Source organism: Cottoperca gobio, chromosome 8 (genome assembly GCF_900634415.1).
Source record: "Cottoperca gobio chromosome 8, fCotGob3.1, whole genome shotgun sequence".
Taxonomy (NCBI): Eukaryota; Metazoa; Chordata; class Actinopteri; order Perciformes; family Bovichtidae; genus Cottoperca; species Cottoperca gobio.
This window is the reverse complement of record NC_041362.1, coordinates 13,818,590-13,842,828: the sequence shown is the minus strand read 5'-3', so window position 1 is coordinate 13,842,828 and position 24,239 is coordinate 13,818,590. Positions and strand designations below refer to the sequence as shown.

Sequence of the window (24,239 nt, the reverse complement as noted above, 5' to 3'; positions counted from 1 at the left end):
CGTACTTTACTTTATTCCAGCAGAATAATACTCAGTATAAATACCCCCCCCCCCCCCCCCCCCCCCCCCCCCGGCAGGGATTCATCTGGTCCACACATTACAATCAGCACCGATCACTTTGAACACAGGCAGGCCGGAGGAGTTTTCATTCTTTTTGAAACTTACATTTCTGGTCAGACCAGCAACAGTTCTCAAGAAAAGAAGTTTTGTCAAAACAAAGCGAGTTGGAGTGGAGTTGGTCATTTAATATGCCATTTAGCTGCGGATGAATGGTGCTATTCAAGCTCTCAGACGTGCATGTAGTGCATGTAGACGAGCTCCAACCCTTCTTTGGAATTTTAAGGGACAGTTTATCTAAAAACCAGAGCAACGTTTAAACTACTGAGTTCATATCCAACCTGGTCTTTAATAGTGTTTTCAACGATTATGCCAAAGCTAAACCCTGTGAAAACTCTTAGATTCTTTTTATTGACAAGATTTCTTATGTCTTCACCCTGGACTCTTCTGTTTCTCCTCTGTGCCCAGCGCTCTTCGATCATATTGAGCCTGTATCCTTCTCCTTATCTGAGGTACTGCATCAGCTGCGCCCTACAAGTTGCCTCCATAGATTTCCTTCCTTCTTCGGCTACTAAATGAAGTGTTTAGCACTGTTGGGTCAAGTAATTTTGCGTTGATAAACCCCTCTCTTATCTCCCGAGAGTGTACCAAGTGCAATGTAAAGATTATATTCCTTGTTTTTAAGGCGCCACCTTATCTGCTACATCTTTTGCATCCTCATACTCCAGCTGGATCACAGAGGCCGACCGATCGGATCCTCCTGGGTACAATAACAGTGCTCGCCCCTAATCTGTGGAACACTTTACCTGTTCCTTTGTAAACAGTTCAGACTAAAGAAACCTTAAAGCCGCCTCTGAAGAACAACCTGTTCTCGTTGGCATTTGAATGAGTTGAGCTGTACATATCAAGTTTGACTTGACTTGATTTAAGTAACATATCTCCATATGAATGAACTGTGCTGCAGTCAATTATATAATTGTACAATTTTAAAGTCCTAAAGATTATAACTGAACATTTTTCACGTGAGCTGCATAAATTAGATTTTAAATATTTTTTTTTTTTTCCTTTTCTTATAACTTCGTCATAATCATAATTTTCCATTGTCTATATGGCCCCAAAATAATCTGCAATGCAAAATGTAAATGAATGTGATGAGTCTCACTGTGACTTTAGGTATAGGAAGACTTTGTTATGTATCTTTAACATAAGCACTGGATAAGAACATCACCTTGGTGAAAAGAAAATAGCATTTGAATGATCATAAACAAGGCAATCTATTAAAAAAAGAATTTATTAGTCAAACAAAAAGAGAGAAAAACACCAGTAAGCATGTTTTACAAAAGGCTGCACAATAATTCACGACATGTTCCTCCTTCCGATGTTCACTTCGTAAAACAATCTTCTGTCAACACACTCGAATAAACGCACATCATTTCACCAATATATCAAAACCTAAAAATGAAACCTCACATTAATTTTTCTTCAGTGTTCAAACACTTTACTTTGTGTCTTCAAGCATCTCTGGTGCTGATGCCTGATGAGGTGGACATTTCTTTTTACTACATATACCATAACACACTTAACACTGTCTCTTGGTATGTAGCTCCCCGCCGACAAAGCCCTTTCACTTGTTGGCGGTTTCCTCTCGGCCTCTTTTGGCGTCGTCGCCCTCTGAGCAGCTCCACAGCATCATGAGATGAGGCAGCTTTTGGTCTTGTTCATAGGAGGACGTTTGTTGCTCTCCTTGGGTAAGGTTTCCCGTCTCCGGCACAGCGCCGGGCTGAACCGACTGGGCAGGTTGGCCTGCTTGAGCAGCTCTCTGAAAGCCTCCAGCACGTTGATGTTGTCTTTGGCGGATGACTCCAGGAAGCTGTGGTTCCACTCCAGCTCCACCGTGGACAGCACGTCCTTGCTGGACACCTGGCGCTCGTTGTGGCGGTCTATCTTGTTGCCTATCACCACGATAGGTGTGTACTTGTCCTCTTTGACCTCCAGGATCTCCTCTCGGAGACTCTTGACCGCCTCCAGGGATTCGGGGTCATCCACGGCGTAGACCAGGGCAAAGGCGTCGCTGCTCTGGATGGAGAGCTTACGCATGGCGGGGAAGGAGTAGCTTCCACTGGTGTCCATGATGTTGATGGTGATTTTGACGCCGGCCACCTCGAACTCCTTCCTGTGGAGCTCCTCCACTGTGCGTCGGTGCTTGGGCTCAAAGGTGTCTTTGAGGAAGCGTTGGATGAGTGCTGTCTTCCCCACTCCAGCTGCTCCCAAAAACACCAGACGCACCTCTGTCTTCTCCTTCACTTCAAAAGACATGATGAGCTTCTTTCTTTTTCCTCTAAAACACTGCTCAAAACAATCTCTTCTCTTCTCTATTGCCTGTTTATCTTTCTCTGTGTCACTGTCAGTGATGGAGCTGGATGCAGTTCTGCTTAAGAGGATGATGATAGAAGATGCATGAGAGTGTGCCCGTCAAAGCTGCACTCTGTATTTATGTTCACATACAGCACCTGCCCCCTTCTGCTGCCAGCCAATCCAGAGAGGGCAGTATCTCCCTCTCCCTGAGATTACAGCAGCCAATCACAGACACTCATGCAAATCAAGAAGAGTCAGAGCGAGAGAAAGGGAGACAGAAGTGATTTTACTTAAAGTTATTTGTGTACAATGCAGAAAACAGCAGCGGACAAAAGTGACATCCATTTAGTAGCTGTTCTCATGATCTTCATCCATCTGCTGATGAAGACCTGGTGGTACGATTGAAACTTTCTAAGAAAGAGCTACAAAGTTTTTTGGGTAGGTTGTTTAGTCAAATGAAGGGAAATCCGTTCAGTAGATATTCCACTCACAGGCACTTTTAGTAAGTATACAGTCAAGGCTGTGTCTAAAGATGTTGTACATTTGAACCTCTCATTAAAAGGTCATATAAATAGAGCAGTGCTCAGCGGACGGCCCAGGCAAGAACAATACGCCGATGTTTTGCTGTTGATAAAAAATAAAATGTCATTTGATTCCTGTGAGACTGTTCTGTTGAAGAATCTAATGCTAATTAAATCCCTTCTTATTTGATATATTTGTCATATGTCATGTACAAACACGCTCCTTGCAGGCTGATCTTAGGTCTTTTTATTTTAGTCTAGATGTTGTTAAGTGGAAAGTTCTCTCGCTGATTTATTTTGCACTCGTGACAAACAATAACAAAGGGAGACGTCTCGTCGTCGACTGAAGATCTGCTCACGCGTCAGTCTCAGGAGGCAGCAGATATCTTTTGACACATTTATTTGCATTACAATGACTTAATTACAACCTATGTTAACATACATTTTACATGTCAACTGTGTGGGATGCTTCATGGTCTGCATTCAATTCATACAAAGTAGAAAAGTTATATTATAAAACAGTTATTATTAGTATTATCGCACAGATATCTCTCACATGCTCTCTGTGACCAGACTTTGTCACTTGTTGCTATGATACCACCGAAGCCATTACCCGAGCTAAAAGGGGTTTATGAGTATAAATGTGCAGCTTATTAAAGCTGTCATTCATTCAAACGGTTCACTCTGGAGAACGGTAATGGCCAGTAATGGAGGGACATTAGGTAATTAGGCAAATGAAAGCACACTTCCTGTCACCATTTATTTAAATAACACCCTGAGAGACGATGCAGAATCATGGCTACATTTTACTGCAGCTATATCAAAAGTTGTTCAATTATTTGGAGATTGAACTGCAGAACATGTAGATTTCTACATGCGAGTCCCTCTTGGCTTCCTACAGCTTAGATTGGACCATGTCTGTGCCAATATTGTATATTCAAACTGATTACATAACCGTGCATGTGTTTGTTATTCTATTACAGATGTGTGAGAATCTCATTTTCTGCTGAGAAAACTAATATTCTGCAGGAATGCAGCAGAGACTCTTTTCTCTTTGAAAATACATTTCTGCTTGAATCACAATTCAAGCACGTCTCCTGATGTTACTGTTACTGATCGTGCTGCATTTCATAAACTCCCTGCAAGGGACTCTGGGAAGTTAACTCTGGCCTTCCTCCCCTCCCTGGAGACAACACTGCTCTGACACTAAATCTCAAGGGCCCTGAGCAATCGGTCTCCATCTTTCATGTTCTTCGCTTCATTAAACACTGCAGCGGGGGACAGGGAATAGGAGACTATGTATTTCAGCCTATGTTTCATATATATGTCATCACCCTGAAATGTAAACTTTGAAGGTGGGACTTAATTAAGCATTTGAGCATTAATTAATTTAGCTTTTGGCCTCTTAGGGCTGACCGAACAATCTGTGAACATTACATTGGTTGGTACATTTGGTTTTACAGTCGTGGCTGAAAACAACGTTAATGATATTTGGACTCATCCCAATTAAAGTTGCAGGGTCGTAAAACCAAAACAATGGGCTGAAAGACTGAAATGCGGAGGAAAACTACAGTCATGATGTGATAATTACCTGTGGATTCTTCACTGCGGGGGACACTTTAACGTTGCACATCGGCCACGTCGTTCCAGTCCAAATATCGATTAGTGCAGATTTAAATTCTATGAAATCACATTAAGCACGCTCCCATTCATTGTCAATCCTTTTTCCCCTCAGACAACATGTATTTACCCATTGTTAATGGGTTAATGTCCTCTAAAGATGTCAACCTTGCTCAGTCCACCACTTTGGTCCCGATCCATTACATGGACTGCCATTACATTTTGGACATGTTGTACAAACATTCATGTTCTCCTCGGGGTGAATTGTTATAACGTTGGTGATGCCTTGATGTTTCATCTAGCCCCATCATCAGGTCACCATCTTTATTTGTTGATGACTTTGTGCTGATTAGCAAATGTTAGCATGCTAACCTGTTAAACTAAAACACTGAACATGGTAAACATTATTCTTGCTGTACAGTCATTATGAGCGATGTGTGTCTAAGTTGTGTCTGACTACAGCGTCACAGAACTGCAAACATGGCCCGTCTTCTTCACTTACCTGCACATTTCTCTCTTACTATATTGAAGTCTCGTTAAGACATTTTCACGAGCGATAAGCTAACAGATTTCACCATTTTATCTGTAGATTATATATATATATATATATATATATATTATAGATGTTGAGAGTGTTTCCAGCAGCGGGCTTTATCCTTGGCTGTGTTGCAGTATTGAGCTTCTGGTCACCCCGACTGGCTCAGAGGTGATAAGGCTCATACATATTCTCCGCATACCGCCGCGGTCACGCAGATGTCCGCATGGTTGTATTGATACTACCTATATTTGTTGTAGACTGAGTGTCTAATTAAATACTAATTATGAAAGAAGAGAGGGACTTTAAGTGCATGCAGTGTTATAATAAGGAAAAGGAAGGAGGAGATGCTACCTGATGATATTTACTTCAGTTACACAACAGTATTTGCTCGGCCAATATTAGAGTTAGCAGACAGCTGATAATAAAATTCAGTAGCTCGATTAGAAAGGCATGTATGTACAATGTATCAAAGCTGTTCTGTTTATGTGTATTCAGCAGGGTGTGTTGGTACGAGTCAGTCATGCTTCATTGTGTGACAGGGAGCGGAGGAGAACATTTAGCCCTGTCACACTTTGTTGATCCAGTGCCGCTGATATGCACATTTAGGTGAAAAGCCACCGGTCCATACATGGAATTTGAAGTTTTTCTCTACTTCATGTATGCTCTAAATAAACATAGATGTATCATAAGCTGTTATAGAGGCTGACCCAGAAACTTGGCACCATGCTGTAAAGCCATTTGATCTTTACAGCTGAGCTAAGTGGGCAATTTAAGGACTCCACACTCCAGTCGAGGGTATGATGAAGTCTGAACAGACACAGAATCTGCACACTTTGTTTGCCAATGGAGTGAAAGCGAGGTCGATTGCTTCAGTACGCTATTAATCCCATTACATTCGTACGTATGGAGCATAATTGGGATGTACATTCTGTTCTTATTTATTATTTACACATCAGGATTTTCTTGGCTGATTAGTACACCGCATGTCAAACGTGTACAAGCCAAAACTGTTCCTCCCATTGTCTACAGGAGGGTTTCAGGCTGAGCTTGTCTTAGTCTCATTATTTTTGGGAGAATGAACAGTTGCAATAACTTCAGCTGACAGAAACAGCGGGGCACGTACATAATGACCTGGCCAATGGTGCGATCTTACAGCACAGTATAGGATGCATTCTTCCCCACGGAGACTGCAGCCATTGTAACTACTTTTTAAATGAAAGGCCAGAACTTACAATCTCTGCTCTGTCAGTGGTCGGCATATTTGAGCCCAGCACAAATGAGGTTTGTGTTGTATCAGGATATTGGCCTAAAGTCATGGGAGGGAGACAGCTTGATATTGCTTTGTCTGCTTTTGTCAGTGTCCACAAAGAGGTAAATGCAAATGCTGAAAACGTTGATGAACTCTTCTGTTTATGTCTTAAACGTATAATATGTAACATTTTAGCAATAAAATGTCTAAAAACAACTAGAACTAAGCTATATGTGTTGTTGAGTTGTGTAGTTACAGTGTCCCAAATGTTTCCTACAATTTTCAAACAAGGTAACGGTCCATTTAACTTGGTCGATGCATGCAAGCTGTTATAAATGGACTTTTTCACCAGTTTTAAGCCACATTTTTACCATACACCTTTTAGATCTTGGTTGTTTTTAACTATATGTTTAAACCAGTTGAAGGATTTTACTCATCGGACGTCTGGATCTTAAGTTTCCAGAGAAACAAGCCGAGCAAGTTAGTGGCAGCCGAACAGCGTCGGAAAAGCACAGATTCTTACGCTGAAACTGCTTTATGCAGTGTGTTTACCAGTTTTAATCACCGGGTCTGTTCTCTTAATCCATCCTTTTCATTCAGGGGCTTTGAGAGTTCACATGCAGGTGGCTTTTCACGAGCGTGTATTCAAACCTCCTCCCTCCTAATGTTGGCTGCAGGTTCTCTGACATTGTCTTTGAGCACTGGAACATCATGTCCTGGATAAGAGAAGGGGGCAGGAACAACAGCAGCTAACCAAGGTGTTCTCTCCATTTGAAGAAGCTCTACTTGTTTTGAGTTAAAAGGCTCCACCTGTGTGTGTGTAGAGTATATTTTTTAACTGAAGATATTAATCATTAGGGAACAAACACCACTTATTTAATACATTTATGTAATGTTTGAGGCCTGAATCATCATATATTAATAAATATGTGACAAGACAAGTCAGTGTCAAGTTTAATAATGATTGAAGAGGAGTCTTTGTGTGCAGCGCCGACTGGCCATTAGAGAAGCCCAGGCAGGTGGGAGACACAGGCACAAACACATATCTAATCAGAACATCCCATAATGAAGCTCAAATAATTTTGGACTGGGTGTTCAAGGACTTTGTTATGCAAGCTGTGGCAGATGGGGGAGGGCAGCTGGGTAAAGGACATAGAAAGGTAGCCAGTATATATTTTGGATTTGGGTGAATTGTCAGGAAGGTATGATGTACACAGTATCATTTTTCACCTGTGTCACTGTACCTGTGATATTTAAAGGGAACATATCATGAAAAACCCACAAGCTATTCAGAACAGACTTGACTTGAGGGTGAATACAGATATATTCAGACCGACAGTATGAGAAAAAATGATGTTTTTTGAACATTAAAGCATGTAAACATGTTCTAGTAGAAACCCATTAACATTTACATTAACAGCTTGGACACGTGAAATGACCAAAAGTGTGTTTTGCATGCAACAACGCACTGGGAAGGGTTTACACTTGACTGCGATCTGCAGCACGGGGCCAGGTTTACAAAAATAGAGCCCTTAGTGAGCTTCCGACATCCTCAAATACCAGACGTCGTGTGCTTCTCTGAGCTCATTACTTCGAGGTCAAGAGTTCCCAAGCTTGCTCTCAGTTGTTGTCCAAAGCATCAGGGAGCAGTCTGCAGCAAACATCTTTTTCATTTGAACGGTGGTTTGCTGTTTGCTTTCTGTAGGCTCTGTGATTTTTATTTTCCTTGGTGAAAGGTGTAATGTACTGTATCTCGGAGTTGCGATATAAATGTATAAAAGGGCAGCCTCTCTGCACCTCGCTGACACCTCCAGCATCATTATCTTTTTAAATAAATGTTGTTATTGTTTAGCAGAGCACTGCTATCTCTCCCCCACTGATTGGACATTGTTATGCTGCTATTGACTGTTAGAGACGGAGACCCAAATATCATTTGGTTTCTCAAAATTGTAGTTTTAATTTCAGAATATTATATCAGACTGACTCCAAGGGGAAACTGCACAATTATATAAATAAACTATATATTTTGGTCTTCTGGATACATTCCTTGGATCGTGAAATCAGAGTTGTTGCTGCTCATATTTATTGTTGGGTTTTTTTCTTAGTTACAAACCGTTACACATTTTCCACACAGAAGTTTCCACAGAAACGTTTCGCCCTCTGGTTCTTCATATTGCTTAACTGTAGTATTGTTGCTTTAGTATGTAGTGCTCACTGCAGACTATTGCAGGTTGTTTCAGGTTAAGTGTGTTTGTTACTAATATAGAAACTTTAGGTAGTGTGCTAGTGGAATGCTAATGTTTACAGCTTGCAGCAGAGCAGATGAACACTTTAATCGTTCCTTCAACTTTTGCTCTTTCATTGGTTATAACACAATTTACCACAATCCAAAACTTTATACAGCCTACCGAGTATCGCTCTTACTCCAGCCCCATGCAACCCCAACAGTGGCCTTTACAACACACTACTACATCACAAGCACATAACTAACTGGCATGATGATGAAGCTCTACGCTGCATGGCATACCAAGTAGCTCTTTCTCCACCTTTTGATGAGCCCCACCAGTCAAACAATAATGTCAAATTTAATTATTATGATAAAGTTCAATAGAATTAGAAACTTAATTTTCAATGTACACCAAACCCAAATGAACTTATGTCTAAGCTAGTTAAATTGACATTTAGTCTTCCATGTCGTTTATAATGAAACTAAGTCTGTTGAACATTTAACATTTATTTTCAGTTTCATATCTGTGAGAGGTCACGCATTGAACAGCGCATGCAAATGAAATTAGCATATAATTCAATCAATCTCTGCTGCTGAGACATGTAGATAGCCAACCATTATGTGTGTGTATGGTAAACTTAATACAAATGGAGGGAGAGGGAGAGGGAGAGGGAGAGGGAGAGGGAGAGGGAGAGGGAGAGGGAGAGGGAGAGGGAGAGGGAGAGGGAGAGGGAGAGGGAGAGGGAGAGGGAGAGGGAGAGGGAGAGGGGGAGGGGGAGGGGGAGGGGGAGGGGGAGGGGGAGAGATTAAAGCTCTCCTTGTTTTTAATACTCTTGGAAAGGACCAAAGAGAGAAAATTGTAAATATAATGCTTCATGTGTTATGAGACTGCTCTCTAAAAGCCAGTGTCTACTCTTGCTATTTGTGTTAGGACTAATTGATGGAAAACACAGTATTACATTGGGGAATCTGCTAGGAAAGACATCATAGAAAGTACACAATCTTCTAATTAATTACTACTGAAGTGCAACATAAATAATATATAGGATATAGGGTTTTGTTTTATTGATTTATTCCTGGCAAGCTACTGCTCCACACTCCAGTCCAGTGAGTGGCGGTAATGCACATCTTGCTGGTTCGCCAACCGCCAATAAACACCAAAGAAGAAGACAAAAAAAAGAGAAGAAAAAGAAACACAGCTCAGGTGGATAACGTGGTATTTTCAGGTAAGACGATTTAATATAAGAGCATTTAAACTTTTATTGATGACTTAAATTACGAAAACAATACAGAAAAATATGTTTACGGTGACGTGACATGAGTGTTGACATGAAATAACCGTTTTGCCATTGCATTTCCTAGATATTATTACAAACCTTTCCGATCTGTTTGTGATGGAAGCTTGAGGTTACTGCAAAAAGGCTTAAATCGTAGATAAGCGGTTAGCATGGGCATGTGTTAACGTGTCTGGTTTAAGGTTTGCAATTGGGTTACTCGGTAAGCAATACAACGATTAATGGCACCCAAAGTTTCCCCTTAAATGTCCCCACTAGCTTCAAAGTTACCCTGTAAAAATGACCATGTTAAATTCTCTATCTGATCCCAAACGCTTAATTGAAGCAATATCGTACTCGTAATGAGTGAATCATTCAAATCCAACACGCTTATTATGGCTGCACCATTATCTTTTCCATCTGAGGGCTGTGGTGCCTCTATTGTATTTTAGAGAGCGATGACATAGGCTTAACATAAACATTCATTGCTGCCCTTAACCTTGAATTTGAAAAGTACAACTAAAGGCACAGGTCTGTCTGCATGTTTGCATAATATCTCTTTATCTGATTTTTTTCATCTCCCTTTATAGCTCCAATTCCCAGTTGTGCCCCTGTCTGTCCCAGGACTTCTGTGTTGAGTTCGTGTTATTACTTACCATGCACTCTGTATGTTAAACAATTCAAAATAATATTATGGACCAAGCTGCGTAGAGCGCATGGGCCCTGTCTCAAATATATCTTGAGCAAGTTTCTCTCCGTTTATGTTTCAGGTTGAAGATGGCTCACAGAGGTAAGCCTTACAGTTGATAATCAAGAAGCATTGGGCTAGTGTGCATGAGAAAGATGATATGCAAACAATCCACACTTTCCCTCAACACTGTTTATTTTTACTGACAAGCTTTTTCTTTGTTTTTTGATCCTCAACAAGAGAGAACAGAAATTCGTGAGGAGCAAAGAGAAACTTTGAAATCCCTTTTTAAGGAGGGAATGACGTGTGTTGGTTCACCCTTAATATCAAGAGCTGCATCAGTTACTGGTTTGGAAACCCGTGCCATAGAAGTAAGGTTTACTTTAGTGCTGCACCAACAATCTATATGAAATAATAATGCTGTACTGCATTTACTAAATGGAAGTGTTTTTGATAAACTCAGTTGACTTGTTTTGTTTTCTCTCTCTCAGAACTGGATTGGAAACTTCAGAAGGTCCTTTAAAGCGCCTTCTGAGCCCCGGCGCACAAAGCTGAAACTTCACACACGAGAGCTGTCGCCATACAATCTGTTTTGTAGAGACATCTTTAGAAACAAAGGTGAAAGAAGACATTTAATGGACGCTTTTGAATTGTTCTAGTAAAAGGTTTGTTGTTGTTGTACATAGTCGCCCTGTTTACATTATTTAAAGGTCATGAAACTGATTTTAAGGATAGTATTTGGCAACACGCACTGAAGTTGTCTTTATCATTGTAAGACTGCTGTGTTTGTTAAAAAGAACGTTTACATTTCTTTACGCGATTTGTTGTTTTTTTACAGAGAAATGGGTTTTGCGACCCTCGAGTGTGTCGGACAGATGGCTCTTTATAAATGTACCAACAAAAAAAAGAAATAGGTGCAGACTCTAAAGTGTTTTCTAAATTTCGTTTTCTCAGGCACAATGAACGATATTAAGGGCAGGTGGTCCACGTTAGGGGAAGACGAGAAGCAGAAATACTTTCAAGAGGCAGCAGCACTGAGGGCACAAGGGCAGACAGAGGACCTTAGCCCTGAGATGAGGGAGCTCAAAATAAAAAGGCATCTGAAGCTGCTGAAGTTAGAGGTTTGGAGAGAAGCTTTATTTTCTAGGCATTAGTTTTTTATCATTATATGGATATAAAGATGCTTGACAGCAATTGTGATGTAAGCAGAACATTGTGACAGACAGTTTCTTTCATCATTTCAAATGAATTCATCACAAATGCTGTATATATTTCAGCTGATTTGTTTTAACTCTTTATTTATTTTTGATGACTACCAAGTCATCTAATGATTTGCATACTCAAAGCATGTAATCCAAATGTAGGTAATGAGCCATTATTAAATGCATGTGCTTAATGACAAGATCTACTTTACATGAAAGAACATGCACAGTGACCCTTGTACTCTGAAAGAAATAGTAAAGTATTTCCAAGGCTCCATGTAAACACAGCTAATGTATAGTCAATGTAATATTTTCACCTGTTTTCACACATGTTGCCTAGACCTTTTATAAATTATTCCTTAAGTGTACGTTGGATTTTTAAATAGGTTTAATCTCTTCGGTGTATTATCCATTATTTACTATTTCTTTGTGGTCGTCTTGTTTCCCTAAATATTGTGAAGGTGTCCAAGCTTGAGGCTTTGGGTGTGGAAACGGCCATTTTATCATTTGACTGCCAAAAGTCCAGCTTGGATGTGTATAAGCTGAGCAGCAAAGGAGCCACTGACTTCCTTGACTCAACGGACACCGTGAACAACTTTGCAATGCATTTCAAAGGTAACATGAGTGACATGAATATCCACACAAATTGACTCGGGCCTATAATATTGCAAATATTCCTAATACAGTTCTAATGAAATAAATAGTTGTTTGTTATTACATTTGCAGACAGCTCGTCAGCCGCAACACACGCTACCAAAGATCAAGTCGATGTGCTGATTAAAAAAGTGCAGGATCTCTTCAACCAAAAATATAGTACGAATATCTTCTAACATTTTTACACCAAAGTAAAGAAATGGTTTCGACTTGTATCACAATATTAATATGCCTCGATTCTCAGTGGCATTATCAAATGTATAAATGATTTATCTCATGTGCCTATCAACTATAACATTATGTACAGCTTGTACACTGGCTATCAACAGGAAGGGAAAGTCAGAACTGTGACGTTGCGTAACGAGTGCATGCGTGTCTTTCAGAGGACGCCGGAGGTACCGGAAGGCTCCCGTACCAGTCCCTGTTAAATCACAGCATGACCATAAAGGTTGCTGGACTACCCCATGGCCTTAACCTCAAGAAGCCGTCCTTTTATGGAAGGAACCAATTAGAAGCCATTTTGAAAGACGCTGAGCAGATTTCATTTGAAATACGTAAGTGGCTAACGGCGGCAGTTGTTGTGTTTCCACATGCAGTTTGTCTCCATGCAAAATGGGGAATCAGCAGATGACTAGCAACACGTACAGGACGACATGATTCCTTTTGTAAAGTGCTGTGCAATTGCAAACATCCAGATGTGACACTTGCCTAAAACCAATTATTTGTCATGCTCATGATACACAAGTGTTTCTTTTTCGTGTCAATCAGCTGCAGCACAATGCAACCCCGCAGAGGAAACTTCAGAGAACATGGACGCAGAAGGTACGCAGAGTTGTTTTTATTTGATCTTAAAATGTAATATTTAACATTGCACTTAAGAAGGATCAATCTCATTACGCGGCACATTTGACCACGTTACACGTTGTTGTATGATGCAAATACTATGACCAGAATCTTCCCCCTTGCATAACAGCTTAATGTGTTCATATCAACAGACTCGGCAGATGAAAACCAGACGAAGTCGATGGAAGAGATCTTAGATGCCATGTGTGGAAATGGTATTTCTCCTTTTTAAATGTTTAAATTTTGAATGCCAGTTGCTACAACTCTGTTATGGTAGCGTTTTAAAATTAAGCTTAAATATAACTTCTGTTCTGAGACAAAAGCTCATTTGGAAATGTTTTATTTTTTTAATCAAAGTGCAAGTTCCACATATAACTGTGATATTCTGATCATAATACACTTTGAATTGGCTGTTGAGATTTAGATGCCAAAAATGCTACTGAATCTTTTTCTGATCATTAATTTGCTATAACCAGTGACGGTATAAATGATGACAAATTGAGTTACACATTTGTAACTTAAGATTCAAAATTTGTATTAAGAAAGTTGTTGTTTTGTCTTATGTACTTTAGGTGCCCAGCAGATCAAAGAGGAGTCTTCAGAAACATCCACTAATGTAGCCATCGTGTGGCACGTGGTCCCATCATCTAGCTGTGGGCAAACATCTACTAGACTTCTTTGTCGGAAGTGGTGATGTCTAAACACTCGGCAACGTCCAGTTATGAAAAGTGAAGCCAATGCGGAAGTGCCTTAAAACTTCTCTCTGATATCCACCAGGGGGCGACTCCACAGGTTGCAAAAAGAAGCCCTATTGTAAAGAAGTTTATGAGAAAATTTAACATACTTCTCACTTGATATATTACCTCAGTAAACATTTTCCTAATGAGTTTATGGTCTCCATCGCTAGATCCAAGTCTTCTTCAATACGCATGATGAAAATATGATCCCATTCAGAGTGAAATGGACTTTACAGGAGAGTGTATGCTTTAGGACGGGATACCTTGTGATTGACAGGTCATGAACACGGTGTTGTCATTGGTCGCCTAAAATGCTCTTGTTAAGCATTCGGTTGTACTCCTCCTTTTCTGGTTCCAAAAAACCAAGATGGCGACAGCCACAAACCAAGATGGTTATAGCCAAAACTGGGACATGGATTTTCCCAGTAGGCTCTGTAGAGCGTGTTAACCTGCGGTATAAGCATACATATCAAGGCTAAGGTGATACTTGACATGGTTCACTAAGACATTCTTTATGAAAAAGAAAAGATCAATCATCATTTTGCATGCAACTGTATAATCCTAAATGGTTTCGTAAAAGTTTACTTTTATGTGTGATAATTAATGATGTAGTGCAATCAACTACTAAAGACACAACGTTAATGTTGTTACGTTATAGGAATTCCTTATAGGAAATCATTGCGCCACATTTAATAGGATTGATTCCTTAACCTGTAAAGAACTTTAAATATTTTTGTTGATGTAAAATGAGAAACTTGTGTTGACGTTGACCTTCATGTACACAGTGTGGGTGTCACGGCCTTCAGGTAGATGTAGGAACAGGGAGGATGCCTCATAGTAGGCTTTTGGAGAAAGAGTGTTAGCTCTAGCTTTAAACGGCAGACTCACGAAGACACCAACAGTTTATTCTACACAGTGCCAACAGAAATCTATTTAAAATGACTGTGAGCTTGCTATGTCAGTATGTATGATTACGTCTTACATTTCAGTTATCAGGAAGGTGCAGTGAACTCGGTGCTGCACTCCAAGCGTCTATAATCAGCACGTTCTAGGCGGACGACACACTGGGTAGAGATTGGTCCCGAACATTCAAAAAGACACCGTAAGCATGTCATCCATGATTGCATCCCAAAGAAATACATGGACGCAAGAGATATCACTTTTGTGATCCAAACGAACAAACTTATGCAACATGCTACCTGTAGTAAATCACAAGGTGACTTACCAAGAGTTACTACATAGATGTCTGTTTGTCCATCTCCAAGCACATTCTGCTCCGTGCAAGAGTCACATATCCTGTCATCTATTGTTGTGAAGGCGCTTGCTTTGAGCCTCTCACGCCTTCTTCAAGGTTAATGCATTCTGCAAGCACTGTAGATAACTTCAGGCATGCAATAACCTTGGCTAAATTTGCATCAGCGTGATTAAAATGGAGGAAAGCACTGCCAATACTGACATTTAGTCCTGTATTTTCTTCATGGTGTATATATATATATATATATATATATATATATAGAGATAGATAGATATAAAAATAAATAAATGGAACACTTACATGTCATTTCATTATTTTCATAAGACAGATCATTTTTATTTCATATTTATTTGTATTGATATAATGTCATTTTTTCTGAATGACACTCTTTATTCTCGTATTGTCACCCCTCCTGTTACCTAGAGCAACAACAATGCCGACGTCATTCTGAAACAGTTTTACTGTATAGCTGCAGTTGCTGTATATCGCACTCCTAGCTTTGTGTTTACCCCGATTACCCTAAACTGACCAACTTGCTGTTGATGAGGAAACATTCCCAGTCCCTACAGGAGCTTCCTGTAAAATGTATAATTGTCTGAACTGCTGAATCCTTTTTTTTCTTTATTTTTCTTCCATGATTTAATGTATTTACCCCTTAACCCCAGATACACTGTTCACAGAATGTCTTGTTTTTTACGGCACTTGATTTGCAGCAAATAAATAAATAAAAAAGGCTACATTTGTTAGCAGCTAGCTTAAGAGAGGCAGGTGGCTTGTGATTGGCTGAAATGTCTTAAAAAATGATGACATGAAATAAAAGTTTCCTAATAATGAGTTTGATTTGAATGAGTTTTTCAAATATTTTTACAAATTGTTGGAATTTAATGATTATTTATTTTTATAATGTCTTTTTTAGCTTAGTAGCGAACACTTGAGGGTTCCACACAGAGATCTCTACTGTTTGTACACAGCTGATTGTGTTGAATCAGCAATGACGTGCTCCTCCTCACCAGTCATTGAGTTCAACTATCCTGAGCTCTCACATGATCTCTCAGTGTAGATACTAATGTTAGTGGGCTGCCAGCTGTAGGCCGCAAACACACTCCATCTCTAACTTCGAATAAACGCACACACACACACTGCACTCTAAGGCGGAAGTGTGAAAACTCTTGCTTATTTTGAACCTCATCAAGAAGGCGTAGTTGGTTTCTGTGTTTGGGTTCCGAGGCACATGAGCCGAGGCTTTGTTTGACTGTGTAATGCAGCGAGATAATGGATAGTAATGTGATCAGCCATGTCTACCAATGGGACGACCGTAGACTCCAGCACACCTGGGTTTTCTTTGAGAGTGTTACTTAGTTTCTAGCAGTTTCCTCTTTATTTATAGACATATTCCAAATAAAGGGAAAGTGCAGTATTGCAGTTGTTTTAAATAAAAACCAAAAGTGTTGTTAAAATAAGCACATATAGGTGTATTACATCCATTGAGCAGAAAGCTTAATAACTGTCCTGTCAATTTAGTTTTTACTTCCCAGTCATGACGTGCTCAATGAAGCCATTTGATTGAAATTGGTTTGTTCCCTATTATGTTATTTTTTTCTTATTCGTCTTCTGTATCCTTAAATGTGAAGTTCCATCTCAGTAGACCTTGAGATGAAATAAAGATTCAAATTATTTTCCTGGATGTAGAATTTTTGGGCTCCTCGTTCCGCGCTTCCTTGGGTCAGTACTAAGAATATATAGACTACAAACAACACATACAGTTAGAAATACTGTACAGGTACAATCACCATTACACCCATCATGCATCATGTATCATACCAAACATGTGTAAGAGAGCACTTGCTGGAAAAAGCTCAATTAATTTGAACACAGATTGCAAAAACAGCTAAAACAGCAGTATTTAGAAAAATAATCACAATTACACGTTTAATATATTGCTATATACATACTTTTTTCAAATTTCCAATCGTGCCTTATTAGAGAAATACAAATGTGTTGCAAAGTAACAGTGATGTAGTGCTTCACGATTAACAGGAGCTTTTTCTACACATCTTGTGCATTATTTAAAAAAAGATTAGTTTGATACAGCTGTATTTATTAACAAGAGGTTGCCTTCTTTATTACTTTTGTTGGTATTGCCACCTCGCTGCAGACCTTTGTGTATACAGTAAGTGTTGTGGATGTATGTACTGTAGGCTACTGTAAGGGGTGGCGGTGCACAGTATCCACACATGCAAGAATGCCAGGGGATTAGAGCGAAGAGGAGGAGCCTGAACAAGCAGTTACATAAAATATTGGAAGGTTGCATAACTGTTCAATGTTAGATCTTTCTGATGGTGCTCTTACGACAGAGCTCCACTTTTGCTCTCAATTAAAAACATTTACTGATTGCAGGTTTGATTTAGTCTTCCCACATACACATCTATATCACTGTGACTCATAAAATGGTGCCGGAAATGATTGTCAAATGTATTTCAGGTAGAAGCTGAAGTATAGAAATATGGATTTCTGTGGATGCATTGACTGATCACTGAATGCAGTTGAAATATCTGACCTCTAAAACTGTAATGCTATGCAGTGACCTTGTGTGTACATTGATTTTGATTGGGCCACATTACAGAGGTTTCCTAGCAACTGATTTACGCATTACTAATGTCTTTACTAGCTTAAAAAATATCCTAGAGCTTTAATGTTGCTACCCGATTTACTTTTGCTAAAGATGTTACTAAAACGGGAAGCAAACTTTAGACAAGACACAATATAAAGTCAATGGAAGACAGAACTAGATGCAATTAGCCTGTGTTGTGTAAAGTGATGCAAAGATACGTAGCCTACACGCAATTGAAAACATTTTGAGCAAAACAATTGTGCATATCCCAGGTCTTTATGAATCATAAATATACAGAGACAAGGGGAAAAAAAGAAAGATTGGAGGGAAATTAAGAACTGTAATCTCACTCTACACCACACACAGTCGGCGCATCCTTTGCTAGCTAGTTTACCGCTAATGTACAGCTGGTAGTACATTGGCTTTATGGGGCAAATAAACAACAACGGTCCAACAATCAAATTTGTTTGAATAACTTGAGGCAAAAATAGTTATGTTTCAGTCAGAACAGCATTTCATTAATGCCACTTTTATGTGTCAAATACCTCTATTCATAATGAGCAATATTAGCAACAGATGTAGCCATAACGTAGCTACTCCTATTTTGGAGCACATGTTTCTTCATCACAGCTCAATTTTACTGCATGTGTCAAGGGCAGGTTTTAAAAATGTACTACTAAGAAATAGCGTAGCCTACAGCTGATAAACTAAGGCAGTGACAGACATCTACAGCAAAGATACTACTAAGAATAGCTGTAACCATTCATCTTAAGTAGGCTATGTGTCTGCCTCCCCTTCATGTTGCAGACCTAATTGGTCTTTTAAAGGTTAGAAGAAGAATATCTAACTTTCCTGGAACATAAACTGTATATTTATGTAACAGCTCCACTTAATAATGTGGAGTTATTCTGAGAATCCATTTTCACTCATGGTAAGAAGGTGAAGCTGTGAACTCATGTCTGGGATCATCAAGCCTTGCGACCATTATTATGTCATCAAAGCAGGTCACGTTAGCAGCTGCGGACACTTGCACTGCTGGGCAGCCTGTATTGTGCATATCAATCTAAAGTTGTAAGAAAATGTGGCCAACAATGGATGTGGGAAGTAATAACAGCTGAATAATTTGTTGCACATAAGTACAGATTTCTCCTCATTAGTACAGGAGCTGCGACAGGATTCAAAATGAACTCCAGGTTTGCGTCATTGTGATACTCGAGCTCTGCAGCGATGCCTAAGAGCAGGGGGTGTTTCACATTGCTGAATGTCAGTCATGTATAGAAAGAAACTGGAAAGGTATTTGTGTGTGGGAGTTCTTATATCTTTCAAAGTTTTAATTGTTCAGCTACACTCTGTCTCCTCTGCAGGGAGTGTGAGCTGACAAATTACATACTGTACGTCTACTCTTCTGATCAAGTGTAATAATAAGAATTGAACAAAAGACATTAACATAAATAGGGTAATAGTTGACAGAATTGATTTAGCGATTTAAGCTTTCCCAGCTTCACAAAGGGCTCTGTATGAAACCACAATACATTTTTTTCTAAGGAATTCAGTGCAGCCTGACCGTTGTACTATGATGCTCACGACTACAAATAAAACAAAATGCAACTGATCCTCAAATAAAAAATATTGTATGAGTTTAACTCCATGTTGGGCGGCTGTGGCTCAAGAGGTAGAGTGGTTGTCCACCGGTTGGAAGGTCGGTGGTTTGATCCCCGGCTCCTGTAGTCAGCATGTCGAAGTGTCCTTGGGCAAGATACTGAACCCCAAATTGCTCCCGATGGCCAACGGTGTGTGTGATTGTGTGTGAATGGTTATTACTACTGACAAGCTGATGTGCACCTTGTATGGTAGCCTCTGACTCTGTATGGATGTGTGTGAAAGGGTGAATGCCGACATGTGTTGTAAAGCTCTTTGAGTGATCGCAAAGATTGGAAAAGCGCTATGTAAAAGCAGTCCATTTACCTGTTTGATGATGAATCCGATTGCTTCTTGAAACAGTGCATTTCAAAGCCAAGCATATCTAATTGCTGGTAGTTCAGAAGGAATCATTTGCAGCCAAAGAAGAAAACCAACAAATTAGAGAAAAGCCAATATAATGTATTTACACAAGGCTTCAGCAACTTCAGTTCACCATGGCAACAGTGTTTTCGTGTAGATGGGAGAACATCAACCCCATCCTCTTTGCAGCCTGGAAACAGCTCGAGGATGTTCAGGGCAAATGAGAGATAATATATGTGCTGTTTCAGTTTGTGGATGATAATGTTTTGCAAACACACACCTACACATGGCTCTTGTAATTAACTGCATATTTCATTATTTCTGACGCACCAGCAGATAAAAAACATTCTCCACTTGAAAAACGACAATGACAAACATTCATTAGCATATAGATATTACTGATTAGATTTTCTTAAATAACAGTGGGTGAATAACTGTTACATATTACCCACTATTTTTGATACAAAGCTTTCTGTTCACAACAACATGTGAATATGGTTGCTTTTATGAAAGGCAAAGCTCAACATTTATGAATATGTGGTTTCTTGCTGAGTTAGATGAGAAGATTGATACCACTCCAATGTTTGTAGCCTACGCTTAATATGAAGCCACAGCCAGCACCAAGTTAGCTTAGCTTAGCACAAAGACTGGAAACAGCTAGCTTGCTTACTCACTTGCAGAATGTGTACATTTCGACAGGGTAGTGTCACAAATCGAACAAGACTGTTGTGCACTTACCGGAAATGATGGACACCGCTCAAAGCTGGCTAGCTAGCATTTGCGCCATCGTCCTCGGTACCGAATCATTACAGACTGCTAAATTAACCCAATAAACATACTGATGGCTTCTACAACAGTTTCATGGCACTTAGTGAAAAAACCACACGTCAAACTTGTATTTGTATCGTGCGTTGTTCACCGGAGAAACCGCAAATGCTGCTGGTCCCTGCCCATTGAGGGTGAGAAGTACACACTTCTACTTCTACTACTATGAGTAGGCTACACCATCCAGGTGCTCATAGTGCATTTTGCCAAACTTGTCAGTGTGAACGCACTTGTGTAACAATACTCAAAATATCAACTTTAGTTTGGAAGAACACCAACTGTGAGGGTACTGGCTCAAGCACTATTGATCTCCAATAAATATAACTTTGCTTTTGCTCTGATTACAAAATGCTGTCTTTCCTGTGTGTTCTGTCCTTAGTAACTAATCTGCAGTGTGTATCTGCTCTCCGCAGGGTCTCCTGAGGTCATGTTATCTTGCCTCTTAACTGCCTCTCCTGCTTCAGTAGATTACTTTACCAAATCAAAGCCCTACCTAGGGATAGACGTCTTTTATCTTTCTGATTCTGTGGAGCAGCAGCAGGTTAGAGAAGCACATGTGCCTCTGTTGCACTGATGCATTGGTTTTTAGTTTCTTCAGTTTTAGCCTTGAAGTGTATCTGAAGTTTCTCTTAATGGCTTTGCTACTGCTTGTGTAAGCATGTCTGTGATGAAAACGTAATTGTGCAACACAATACCTGCGCTTGTCCTCGCTTGCTCCCTCGCTGTCAATATTTACCACAATCTTATCTCAATGGCTCATAGTTATGATAGTTATCTTTCTTTTGGCTGAATGTAAACTATCCACTGGGTAGGTGCATAATTGAAGAGGTTTTGACACTCATGCAAAGAGACTTTATCGGGTCCTCTGAATTTATGATAATATCAGTTTCACAAAAGAAGAAATGCGAAAGAATAATGCATTGCTTTTCACCATCAACCTGAGCAAAACCTGAGTGTAATTTACAGCTTTCATCACCGAGCAGAGAAATGCACATTCAACAGGCTGTGAAACCCGTGTTCCCCTTTAACCTTTGTTAAAACCCAAACAAAAAAAGAGCAACAAACTAAAACAGAGCCAAATTCTGTGTTTTTCAAGCCTGAGGACACACCTGCTGTAGCCTGCACACCTAAACATCTCTGAAGCAACAACGTCTGCAGCCAAGTACAGCTGGGAGTGTACAGATGTGTACACACACACAAGCTCCCAGAACCAACAACCTTTCCACAGACCCATATTCATACCACAAATGTTGTATGGGTGAACAGGAAATATTATCACAAAGTTTACTTAGATGAAATCCGTTTAATTTTACATAATTTTATTTAGCATAATTACAAAGCATTTTTAAAAAATACAATCCTCAATACACAATATGCACTACTGCATCATCAGGTGTTTCAGAGTCCACTTAAGCCACGATTGTGAATGTAAAACACATCTTAAAAACATTGTAACAAAAGGAAATAGTTTACATAAAAAATAAACAGTTGTTAAATGAAGGAATTTCATAGCATAACTTTTCCCCAATCCATTACTTTGAATTACACATGAAGCATTTTTAGTTGACACATTTCCTCTCCTTCAGCGTTCATTTATTTGCAATGAATTCAGAATACTGATTGAGCTCTCCTTTACAGTATTTACATTTACAAAATGCAAGAGGTGTGTTTTTATTCTTGCATGAGAAGTCTGCCTCCCTCTGGCCATCAGGAAGAATTGAAAGTTTAAAAAAAGTGAATTTCCTGGTTGCAGAGAGCATTAAACTACCAGTAAAACAAGCCGGCACATGTCATTTGAAAACAGAAATGTCTATTTATAAAGCCTATTTAATATCAAACTGTACATTGTTTAATCAGTCAAAGTCCTCTGACACAGTCATTATGAATTATAACAGTGAAACAGTGAGTTATGGTAGAAAAACACACTCTCCCTAATTAGGCAACTGAGGGAGTTTGTTTTCACAAATCTGCTGCCATGTTGGTCAAAATACGCCTTCAGATTTTTATACTGAAACCAAACAATACATCGGCTGACTTCCTCCTCTCCAATTAAAGATTTACTAATCAGTGAAATATGAAGTGGGTTTTTTTGGAGCAGGAAAAAAACCTACAAACTCTTGTCTTTCCAGAGAAGACAGCTGCCCTTAGGCTCTCAAGTGCAAGAAATTAGATGTAGAAAATTAAGTCTAACCCACTCAATTGTACAACAATTACAAACAAAATGCTTTATTAATACACTTAACCCATAACAATTCTCTGCCTCAGTCAGTGGCTCCTGTTTATTTCTATTTTTATTCATTTATTCAGAACTGAATTCTACCTGTTTGTTTCCTCTATGTCATAAATTTCACCGTCATGATTTCCAGCATTATACAGAGCCACTGCAGTTCGACCTTGCTTCCTGATGACCTTACGATCACTTTCTCAGTGACATATAGCTCTTGACTGGAGAGCTGCTTGCTGGCAGAAGGTATCCACAGTGAGCATGTATACTTCTGGCTCAGGTTTCCTTTCTGTACAGCTATTGTACTCGAGACATTGTACCGTCCATGAGGGTCCATCTCTTTCTGTGTGACGGCACGGTCCGTTAAATTAACCTCTTCCTGGAACCAGTACACGGTGCCACTGGGGTAAACTCCACTGAACCAGCACTCAGCATAAGACTCATTGATGGAGTTGCCAACACTTCCAAGGCAGTCTGTGAAGATCAAGGACGTTTAGACAGATAAAAGAAGACAGCAGGAAAACAGGTTTAAAAAATAATAATCTCACCTTGTACTATAACATCAGTTGTTTCAGACTTTTGTCCGGAAGTGCCGCGTACTTTGCAGCGGTATGTTCCCTGGTCGGCTGGCATCACGTTGAGGAGAGTCAGAGTGAGGCTGTGGTGCAGAGGCTTGGTCGTCTTTTCACACAGAACCTTGGGGTCCGGTTGCTCATCTCCATTATGACACACAGATTTATTTCTAACCAGCCAGATGAATAATTTAATATTCAACGGTAGTGATGAGCTGGCATCACATGACAGTGTCACATTTTCTCCACACCGTGCCGCCACCTGGGAAATGGTCTGTAGCGTCAGTGCTTGACTGACTGAATTATCAGAGAGAGGGATGACTTTTGGTTAAAGAAAAGATCAGATGTATGATTACTGCAAATCATTTATCTCTTTTAGTCTCATTTTATTTTCATTTGTCATTCCAATGTCAATATTCAGCTTTTTCTTTCAAGTAATATGGGGGTTCAAATTATTATACTTATTTTGTGAAAGTAGTCTGTAGATATTTAATCTGGGTTACAGTTGATTTAGAGTTGGGTCAGCTGTTAGACTATGGTCGGATAAATTAGTGTTAGTATTATTTTAAAGGAATAGTACAACTTAGAAAATGAGTTTATGATCAAGAGCTATATATGAAGATTTATACCACTCTCATTTCTGTACGGTAAATATGTAGCTACAAGCAGCGGCAGCCTGTTAGCCTAGTTTAGCACAAAGACTGGAGGATTACCAGAAACACAAGAGAAACTGAAAAATCAATGTTGGAATTTCACAACTGGAGGTCTCCTGTTGGCATTTGTCTC

At 39.6% G+C, this 24,239-nt stretch overlaps 2 protein-coding genes across 8 annotated transcripts; one reads left to right on the top strand and one right to left on the bottom strand.

Moving 5' to 3' along the window:
* Nucleotides 1–1,329: 1,329 nt before the first annotated feature.
* LOC115012409 (ras-related protein Rap-2a-like) lies at nt 1,330–2,512 on the bottom strand. The gene has a single exon (XM_029438017.1). The coding sequence runs from the start codon at nt 2,371–2,373 to the stop codon at nt 1,747–1,749; it is 627 nt and encodes a 208-aa protein (XP_029293877.1). The 5' UTR covers nt 2,374–2,512; the 3' UTR covers nt 1,330–1,746.
* Nucleotides 2,513–9,521: 7,009 nt separating this feature from the next.
* Nucleotides 9,522–16,054, top strand: LOC115012847 (general transcription factor II-I). Of its 7 annotated transcripts, none has more exons than XM_029438680.1 (12): nt 9,522–9,793; nt 10,432–10,507; nt 10,612–10,631; nt 10,770–10,900; nt 11,021–11,147; nt 11,484–11,650; nt 12,193–12,346; nt 12,458–12,544; nt 12,769–12,939; nt 13,154–13,207; nt 13,381–13,443; nt 13,801–16,054. In XM_029438680.1, exons 1-12 carry the CDS (start codon nt 9,688–9,690, stop codon nt 13,920–13,922), a joined length of 1,278 nt encoding a protein of 425 aa, XP_029294540.1. In that variant the 5' UTR covers nt 9,522–9,687; the 3' UTR covers nt 13,923–16,054. The 7 variants fall into 7 exon arrangements, with proteins under 7 accessions (XP_029294540.1, XP_029294541.1, XP_029294545.1 ...); XM_029438681.1 differs by having other exon boundaries at nt 9,524–9,793; nt 10,432–10,474; XM_029438682.1 differs by having other exon boundaries at nt 9,712–9,793; nt 10,432–10,479.
* The last annotated feature ends 8,185 nt before the right edge of the window (nt 16,055–24,239 follow it).

Excerpts from the sequence above, each read along its gene's own strand:
- LOC115012409 (XM_029438017.1), bottom strand. The coding sequence starts at position 2,373 with ATGTCTTTTGAAGTGAAGGAGAAGACAGAGGTGCGTCTGGTGTTTTTG.
- LOC115012847 (XM_029438680.1), top strand. The coding sequence starts at position 9,688 with ATGCACATCTTGCTGGTTCGCCAACCGCCAATAAACACCAAAGAAGAA. Across the intron at positions 10,901-11,020 it reads TGGAAACCCGTGCCATAGAA|AACTGGATTGGAAACTTCAG; the intron begins GTAAGGTTTACT and ends TCTCTCTCTCAG. Across the intron at positions 11,651-12,192 it reads TGAAGCTGCTGAAGTTAGAG|GTGTCCAAGCTTGAGGCTTT; the intron begins GTTTGGAGAGAA and ends AATATTGTGAAG.